Here is a 9,446-nt window from a genome sequence, read left to right as displayed (position 1 = left end):
TTCTTTCTTTCTTTCTTTCTTTCTTTCTTTCTTTCTTTCTTTCTTTCCTTCCTTCCTTCCTTCCTTCTCTCTCTCTCTCTCTCTCTTTCTCTCTCTTTCTTTCTTTCTTTCTTTCTTTCTTTCTTTCTTTCTTTCTCTCTCTCTCTCTTTCTTTCTTTCTTTCTTTCTTTCTTTCTTTCTTTCTTTCTTTCTTTCTTTCTTGCAACTGGACTAAATATCCAAAGGCCCTTCCCTTCAGAATGCAGAAGCATTCTGGGTAAGAAAAAAGGAGATGCCCCTTTACATGGCAGCCCTATACATGACCTCTGTCCAGAGGGGGAGGGGGGTAAAAAGAAACACTCCTAGAGACACAGCACCAGAAAGGCCCCCCAACTCTCCCCTCCCTCCACACGGTAGAGTCTGAGTTGACAGAGGGTCTGACAACAGTGGGAGCAGGCTGGGCTTGGTGGTCCCCAGAGCTAATGATGAAAAGCGCTCCCCCTCCCCAAGCACTGTCCAGTCCTTTGGTGAGGACGGATATGGCTCCCACACCCAGTGGTCACAGCCCCTTGGAAGTGGGGCACACGCTAACAATGATACAGAGAAATGGGGCTCCAGCCCCTGACTCTACCCCTCCAGGAGGTGAGCGAGATTTCACAGAACAGACAAGAAAATCACGAAGGGGGCCTCACTGACCACCCCACGATGTTGTTATTGCTTTGGAGCCAAGTGCTCCTTCATGCTATCATGTTCTCTCTCTCTCTCTCTCTCTCTCTCTCTCTCTCCCAGACAAACCAGAGCTGAGCCCCTCCCCTCTGGTTGTGACAGCCAGGCTCTGTCTCACCCTGAACAACCATAGCAGTGACAGCCTGGGAGGGAAGGCACCCTCCTGGCTCAAAATATTCCAAATGGTGAGTAATAACCTAATAGCAGAGATATCATACCAGTCGGGGGGGGGGGAATGGATGATGGCTAGGTGTGAGCCTCAAATGGGAGCTCCTCCAGAGCCCTGCCCCATTGTCCAGGAGGCTTGCCCCTCCACAGTCCTGAGGCCACTCTGAAGACCAGTTGGAGGGGCCTATCCACAGCTCCTTCCCTGTGTAGTGTCAACAGCTGTGTGTGGAGCTGACAGACCTGGACGAGAGCCCTGAAGGGCACTCAGGGCTCAGCCAGGCTGGGAATGGGGAGCATTCTCAAGGGGAAAGGATCCCTGGTAGAACCAGGAACAAGGTTGGCATTCAACAGAGCCCTGGCATCCTTGGTGGAAAATGACACCCTCTAGTGTAGTCCAGGCCCCTCTGCAAGGCCCAGCAATCCTAGGAGTGCATCCTTAAAAGAAAATCAATGCCAAGGGTATTACCCCAGAATGCTGAGTACAATGAATAGTTTGGGCTACAGCCCTATAAGGGAGGAGTGAAGGCAAGGAAGAGAAGATGGAAGGGCTGGCCTTTGGGGAGCCTGGCAGCCCATCCAGCCCAGGCTAGAGAGAGAGTCTGTAATCTTCTGGAATGTACTGGGGTCTCTCCTATACCCCCCAGCCTGGGGCTTGCAAATAAGACTACATCTGTGCTAACAGGCCTCAGGCATGAACGCTAACTACCCAGATGACCTGGACTACACCCTACACAGCAGGGATTAAGTGAAGAGGAGTGAAGGGCTGCTGGGTGCCTCCCAGGAGGGGTGACAGAAATGTGCTTCTATAGGGGCCAGTGTCCTCCCTTGCATGCAAAAGGGCTCCTGCAGGCCCTAGGGAGGGCCACAGGAAGGCAGCTACCCAGGCCTCATTGGAGCATCTAATTCCTACACTCACGGCTCTGCAGCCCTCCATTTGTACCGCCATCTCTCCTTGAGCCAAAGTGATGAGGCTGGGCAGTGGCTTCTGCCCTTCATACAGGATGGTTTATTTAAAAAGACTAAAATGGGAGGGGCTCTAATGCCTCCCCAGGACCCCTGGCCCAGAGGCCGAGGGATTAACAAGATGACCTTTGATCTCATCCAACAAGGAGGGGTTCTCCTGTTTGGGAAACCCTTACCTTGGTACCGCTAGACTTAATCCAAGCTTTCTTCAGAGCTCCACTCCCACTACCCACCACACGTGAAAGTTGCTCCCTGTGTGCAGGGTGCTGGAAACTCAGGTCCCCACAGTCCTCTACCATATCACAGATGACAGCGCCCTTTCCAGTCCACCAAGAGCTCCAGACCAGATTGCTGCAAGGACCCCTGGGGATCTATGCCAGGTCTCAGGTGCCTCCTCCTTTCCTTGAATCTCTGCTGGCCCCCCATTCCTAGAACTCATGGCAGAGGGGCGGGCAGGCAGAGGGGCAGGAAGGGATGGATGGGTGGACTCAGACAGGCTGCGGCAAAGCTCCTTCCACGGGCAGGCAGAGGGAGACCCACACTCCCCTTCAACTGGGGAGCTCAGGTCCCCCGGGAGCTGGCTCCGGATCCTTGCACACTGCCCCATCAGCTCTGGGGCAGGAGTAGCTGCCTGAACCCGGTGCCGCAGGAAAGACACTTGCTGGTAATTGGCACCATGGAGATGGCCGGCTTGGTTCTGGACTTGGCTCTGGGCAGCGAGCATCCAAGGAGGCAAAAGGGGGATAAGTGGGGTGGGGTAGGGCAGGACAGTGGTTTGCTCTGCCACCTCAGTCTTTCTCTGGCTGTAGCTGCGCCCACCAGGTCAAAACCGGCCAAGTCAAAAGTGTAGCCAACCCACTGGGAGAGGGAAGGTCTCAGGGGTAGGAGGTGAAGGAGGAGTGAGGAGGGGCCCAAGGGGGGCAGGTCTCCCCATTCTGCTTCCCCACTGTGGGGAAGAACCCCATCCTCCAATGTCCAATGTGCCCCTGGGCCTGGGGTCCCAGGTCAGGGCTGGGTGGTCTCCAGGCCATCTCGGGGGGAGCCCCTCCCCATCCCTGGCATTAAGATCGCTCGCCACATGGCCCCACGGTGCTCTCGAGGGACAGCTGGGATGCCTGCCGGAGCAGGGGGCCTGTGGCTGGGTCCACCATGGAGGAGGTGGGGAAGAGCTTGTACCAGCCCACAGCCAGCGTGGTCAAGTCCAGTTCCTCCAGCAGCACTCGGGCCACACCCATGAACTGCTTCCGCTCCATCCGACCATAGTTTCCCCATACAATCACCTGCAGGGCAAAAAAAGCAAGCAAGCAGACAAACAAAAAAACATGGCTGCTTACACCTTGCAGCTGAGAGCTGGGCAGGGCTGTACAGCTGGTGAAGCCTGAAGCCTGCCCAGACCCTGGCACAAGACCCTGGGTTTGATTCCCAGCACCACACAGGCGCCAGGTCCGAGAGCGGCACACAGACATATGTGCAGGCAAAACACCCATACACACAAAGGTAAGAATAAAAATAGATAAATGCGGGTCCCAGTCACTCTTAGGCCCCGACCCAGAGCCTGGGGCCCCTCAGCCAATGCAGCTGAGTTGTGTAGAGTCCCACCTCTTGAAAAATCATGCAGGAGGGCCCAGAAAGATGGCTTAGCAGGTAAGCAGCCTGCTGCCAAGCCTGATGACCTAAGTTCAGGGCTGGAACGGGTGAGAACGGACTCCCATGAGACATCATTGGACCTCAACATGCGTGCCATGGCATGTGTACCCCCCCCAGTTCCAAATAAATACAACATTATAAAAATCACTCAAGCCTGACCATGTTTCTCTGGCTCTAATGTCCCTATTACTGCCATCCTGTACCTTGGCTTTCTTGCTCTCTTGCCCTCGCTGTCCCTTCCTCCACATGGTCCCTTCTCTGAACGAAAGCCTTGAAGGATCTGCAGCATGATCTCTCTCCCTGCTTCCCACCTCCCCCAACCCCTGCCAACCCTGACAGGGAGCCTCAGAATCTCAGAACCCCACACAGAGCGTTTCCATAAAATGGAAATTCCAGTGCACAGTTATCTTCCTTCCTTGAACCAATCTTTCTCTGTAGGGTCTTCCTGGTCTCTTGGTCAGCACCCTCTTGGAGCAGCTGCAGGGTCCTCATGTGCTGTCCTGCACCTCAGCTTTTAGCTCTGCCCTCCACTATGAAGGTGGGCTGGCTTTACAAAGCGTAGAGGCTTAGGGGAGACCCCAGCCAGCCAGGATGTCACTGACTGTTTGCTTGCTTCTTGTTGTTAATCTTTTTAGAAGATTGGTTTTTATTTTATGTGTGGTATGTGTGCAGCTGCATGGGCGTGTGTGTGTGTGTGTGTGTGTGTGTGTGTACTGCTGCCTCCATGGGCTGGCAGAGGGCACTGGATCCCTGAAGCTGGAGTTATAGATGGTTGTGGGTTCTGGGAACTGAGCAGAGGGGGGTCCTCTGGAAGAGCTGTAATTGCTCTTAACTGAGCCATCTCTGCAGCACACACACACACACACACACACACACACACACACACACGAAGTGCTCACTAATGGCATCCATAAGGAGGTAAGAGGACAAATTTTGGGAATTAGTTCATTCCTTCCCCCAGGGGTGAAACACCCAAGACTCATGCGGAACCAAACTCATAGTGACATAGGAAGTTGCATGTGTAAGTCAGCTCCAGTGCTTCAATTCCCCTGGATACAGCCCTTGAGAGACCCTGCCCCCAAGTAACACACACATACACACACACACACACACACACACACCTCCCTTACCTGCAGGACTTTGCCCTGGGGACTCTCAGGAAACAGAAGCACCTGGTTGTACAGTGGGTCCAGTGACTTTCGGGCCACTTTGGTCTTCTTCTTGGCAATGCAGACACCATTCTCCAGCAGGTAGGCCTTGATGTAGGCAGCTAGGAACAGAGGGCAGAAGGCTGGGTTCTAGGATGTTCCTTCAAGTCCTGGCTAATAGGTGTGACTGAGAGGGGTCAATCACCTACTTGTGGGGGGCAGAGAACCCCCAGGAGTATAGGGAGGGTGGGCAGCATGTGCAGCCATGTCTGGGTGGGTGCCATGTGAGGTCACGTCTGGGCGAGCCCTCTTTCCTTCTAGTGGTCCTCATTGCCTCCTCCTTCCTTTGCTTAGTGTCTCTTCCCCCAGTCTGAGACTTGCCTACCATGCTATCCTTACGAGTTCATCATTTGCTGACCTCTCCACAAGTGCTTTCTGAGCCCCACTGTGTGCCAAGTACTCTACCAGGGAATAATGATAAACAAGAAAGATGTCTTTCTCTCTCCAAGAAGTTCTGTCTCTCAGCTGTCCCCACACCTGGCAGTGACTTGGAGCCTGGCTTGGCCGTCAGTCCCCGAGCCTGGATGATGTCCACCTCCAGCTGACCATTCCGTTCCTGCAGGCCAATCTCCACATCCCCTGCAAGAGACAACACTAGAAAGTGGCTCAGAAGCTCCAGCAGGGCCCTGCCGTCCCTCTACAGCCAATCCCAGCCCAAACAAGAGCACATTAAGTCCTATAGCTAGAGCTTGGACGCTGCAGAGGTAGGCACTGCAGAAGGCCGGACTGTGTGGCCCAGGCTCCAAGCCAGGGGCTTAGAGCATGGAGCCAACAGGCAAGGGTAAGGAGGGAAGGGCACAGGGCTTCAAATGCTTACCCATGGGTGTGGTCGCCAGGGTCTGGCGGCCCACAAACTGTGCTGGCCCCATGCTTCCCAGGAAGTCACTGAACTGAGCATCTGAGGCCAGGCAGACTCCTCCATAGTTTAGGCTGCAAGAAGAAGAAGATGTGGTGATCTTTTTTTGTTTGTTTGTTTTTTGTTTTGTTGAGCTAGGGTTTCTCTGTGCAGCCCTAGCTGTCCTGGAACCGACTCTGTAGACCAGGCTGGCTTGTCTCTGCCTCCCGAGTGCTGGGATTAAAGGTATGTGCCACCATGCGCAGCCTCAATGGTGAGCTTCATCCACACCCACCACTGACTTGTACCACACATGCTTATTTAATTATCCAGGGTGGCTGTAGGGACTCTAACAAGATGATTTTGGCAGGTGCTAGTGCAAAAGGCTTAATGCCTTGATACTCCAAGAGTGGTCCAGGGATCAGCAGCATCAGATACACCTGGGGCTGGCTAGAATCACATGATGCCCTCTGCCTGGTGGCTAGACTAGAATCAGAAGTTTAATGTGAGGCCACCTCAAGATAAGGCCTGGACTATTGATGCCCTGCGCATCAGCCTTCGACCCCAACAGGTACTGCTTTGGCTGTTTGGCTCCCAATAACCGTTTCGCCTTCCTCTGGCAATAAAATCTCCAATTTCCTTTAGGGAGAACTAGCTCTCAGGATACCTTTTTTCCTTGGCTATGGCCCAGCACAGGGCAGACACATGGCTCAGTTTAGTTAATGGATTCTGATATGGAAGCTTTTATGAACTGTGGGGGCCGTGACACTCCTGTTTTCCATCAGACGTGGGCCTAAGACGGCCCAGGGATGAAGGAAGCCACTATCAGACTGGGAATGTCATGTAGGCTTCTGAATCAAGCTTTGCCTAATAGTTATCTCCATTTGAATACATAAGTCGAGGACAGCTACTATTATTACTTTGCTTAAACCAATTTTAGCTAGTTTCCCTCTCTGCTTTACCTCCAGCCTTCCCTTTCCCACCTCTAACCTGGGAATGGCAACCCTCTCCTCCCCTCTCCAGGATCTCTTAAAGCCCTGAGATGAAGTGCTCGACACTCTGACAGATCTTTACCTGTAGGAACATGGTATCTGCAACCCATGTTCTCACCTCATCCTCACATGACAATAGGAGGTTGACTGTTTCTTTAAAACAATAACAAAACAAACAAACCACAAACCACTCTTTTCTACCATTGGTCACATGAGGAACACATTTGCTCAGTAAGAATGGAGACCTCTATTCTTGGGCAGAGATGATGGATCTGAGGCCAGACGCCTCAGCTGAGCCAGCTCACTCAACCACTCTGGGAATTAAAGGGAGACCCCCAGAGAGCTAGATTGGTCCTGGATGCCCTCACCAAGAGCTGAAGACTGCTGGTTCTTGGGTCAGGACTGCTTGGATCATCCCTCGACCATGGGAGGCAAGCAGCTCAGACAACAGCTTCCCTTCCCATGTAAGCAATGGGCAGAGCCATAGCAGGCACAGGACTCCACATCCATTCCCAGGGTTCCCTACTGCCCCTTGGATCATCCATCCAAGGGTAGCAGGGTGTCTGCAGGTCGCTTTATAAGAGGGGTAGCCCAGCAGGCCCAGTTCACAGACTGAGACTCAGCTTTGTGGCTTTTAAGTTGTAAATCTAAGAAACAGAAAGACAGGAACAAAAATGGTACAGTCCTGCCCAGAAAACAAACAACACACACACACACACACACACACACACACACACACACACACACAAAGCTCCAGCCCGGAGAGCCAGAGGGAGTCTGGTGAGGATGGAGTGAGCTGAGATCTGTATTCCCAGGTGATCTGGGGTGCTGAAGGACCACAGAAAACCCCAGATATGCTGTGGTGATCTGAAAGCAGCAAGTCTTACACCACCTTTCCCAGAAGGTGGAGCCAAGGAAGGGGCACAATGCCTGTAGAAATGGCTGCCTTTGAGTCTTCAAGTGACCTTGGGACAGTCTCTGAGGCCCCACCTGTCCCTCCATAGCCATGATACTAAAGTTGCATATACCCTTGAGAAAAAGATCCGTGGAGGCTGACAGTCTGCTAAAGGAAGGTGGCTGAGAGCAAAGAACTGATGACTAAGGAGCAGGCAGCAATGGCCACACGCTGGAAGACACTGGAATGATGGATGACGCCCATGGACCACACAGCCTCCCTCCATGGTCTCAGCAGCACAGCGATGACAGTCATCACTGATCACCTTGCAAGGATACAGACATCTCAGCCAGCGCTTAGATGATTCGGCCATTCGCCAAATGCACATCCCTGGCACTGTTCTGGACCTAGACCACATCAGAAAACCAGGTAGACTCACAGGTACATAACAAAAAAATAGTGTGGGCTGGAGAGATGGCTCTGTGGTTAAATCGCTGGCTGCTCTTGCAAGGACCCAGGTTTCATTCCCAGCACCACATGGTGGCTCACAGCTGTCTGTAACTCCAGTTCCTGGGGTCTGATGCTATCTTCTGACCTCTGTGGTCACCAGGCGCACACACAGTACACATACATTTGTCCAGATGAAACATGAATACACATAAGTAAATAAATAAACATATCTAAAAATAATATAAATGACATACCATGAAAAAGGGTGGCAAATGCTATAGAAAGAAAGAGAACATTGGAGAATGTGGGATGCTTGCTTCAGACAGTGAGTTCAATGTCTGTGCTTTCTCCATCTTATTAAGCCAGTTGTCCCTTGGTACCCATGATGGATTGATTCCAATTCCAGAACCCTTAGAGATACCAAAACCCGCAGATGCTCGAGTTCTTCCTATAAGATGGATGTATTGATAGCGTTTGCATCGACCTACGCATGTCCCCTGACGCTCTTTAAGTCATGGCTAGGTTGCATAAGGCACCTCCCTCAATGCCACTGCACATGACAACGTAAATAGCTGTTATGCTGTGTTGTTCAGGAACAATGGCACGAAAACTTCATACAGGTGCAGCACAGAAATGACGGATGCAGATCTTCCTAAGAGACAACAGGAGCAAGGCGAACAGTGCTCACACAGTGGGAACCCAGGGATGGAGGGCCGGGGAAATGGCAGGCGCTACAGCAACGTGCCTTCGTGCGCCATCCCGTTCGTATATTTTTATTGCGGTCATAGGCGTGTGGCAAGTTCAGGGTTTGCTTTTTGAATCTTTCTGGACTATTTTTTCCCCTCAGATATTTTTGAGTCAAAGCTGGTTCAGTCCATAGATACAACTCATGGATGCCAAGAGCAGGATGTATTTTGGCCTGGCCTGTTTTAGCAGTTTACATGAATTCTCTCCTCACGTGTGCCGCCAAAGGTCTAAGGCACTCGCTATACGTGTTGATGCATTTGGGCTTTAAAGTCCCCGGTCCCATTTTAGATCACTGGAGAGAGTAGTAACTATTCAAACCACACAGGCAGCGGCGTCTGGCTAACCCCATCCTTCCAGCATGGGGTTAGCGTCCTTTGCACACTCAGCTACCATCTCTCACGTGCGCCACACAGGCTGAGGATATCCCTTCTGGCTGTGACAACCCTTTCTGCTTATATGTGGGGCAAGAAGGGTTAACCCCTTCCTTCTCACCCCAGAAACAATATCCAACTGTTGACAGCTGGGAGTGGCCTGCAGCTGGAACAACTCAATCACAATCTTCTGCAGCCTCCTCAAGCTTAGGCTGCCTGAGGGGGGCCGGGTCCTCGGCATGACCTCTGCCCTTTATTAGCCACTGCCCTTCCTATCAGATTTCTTCCTGATTCCAGTGTTGATTTCTGGGGTGGCCTCCTATTCCACCTGAGTCTTTGGGTCAGCTTCAGAAAGACAGGCAGCCTGGCACTAGAGCTAGGCAGGCAAACTCCTGTAGTTATTTTCATTCATCAGTGGTGTATGTATGTATGTATGTATGTATGTATGTATGTATGTATGTATGT

The 9,446-nt window shown here is 52.1% G+C and overlaps 1 protein-coding gene across 1 annotated transcript in view; it reads right to left on the bottom strand.

The window, feature by feature from the left end:
• Window positions 1-11: 11 nt before the first annotated feature.
• Rims4 (regulating synaptic membrane exocytosis 4) overlaps window positions 12-9,446 on the bottom strand; it is a 20,716-nt gene continuing 11,281 nt past the window's right edge. The window contains exons 3-6 of the mRNA XM_055602192.1: window positions 5,509-5,621; window positions 5,169-5,270; window positions 4,614-4,753; window positions 12-3,116 (exon numbers count right to left, since the gene is read on the bottom strand). Coding sequence (XP_055458167.1) covers window positions 2,898-3,116; window positions 4,614-4,753; window positions 5,169-5,270; window positions 5,509-5,621 — 574 coding nt within the window. The 3' untranslated portion in view covers window positions 12-2,897. The remainder of the gene's footprint in view (window positions 3,117-4,613; window positions 4,754-5,168; window positions 5,271-5,508; window positions 5,622-9,446) is intronic.

Source organism: Psammomys obesus, unplaced genomic scaffold, assembly GCF_907164565.1.
Source record: "Psammomys obesus unplaced genomic scaffold, mPsaObe1.curated_primary_1811, whole genome shotgun sequence".
Lineage (NCBI taxonomy): Eukaryota > Metazoa > Chordata > Mammalia > Rodentia > Muridae > Psammomys > Psammomys obesus.
Note: the sequence above shows the minus strand (reverse complement) of the source record. Positions and strands in the feature narration are given on the sequence as shown.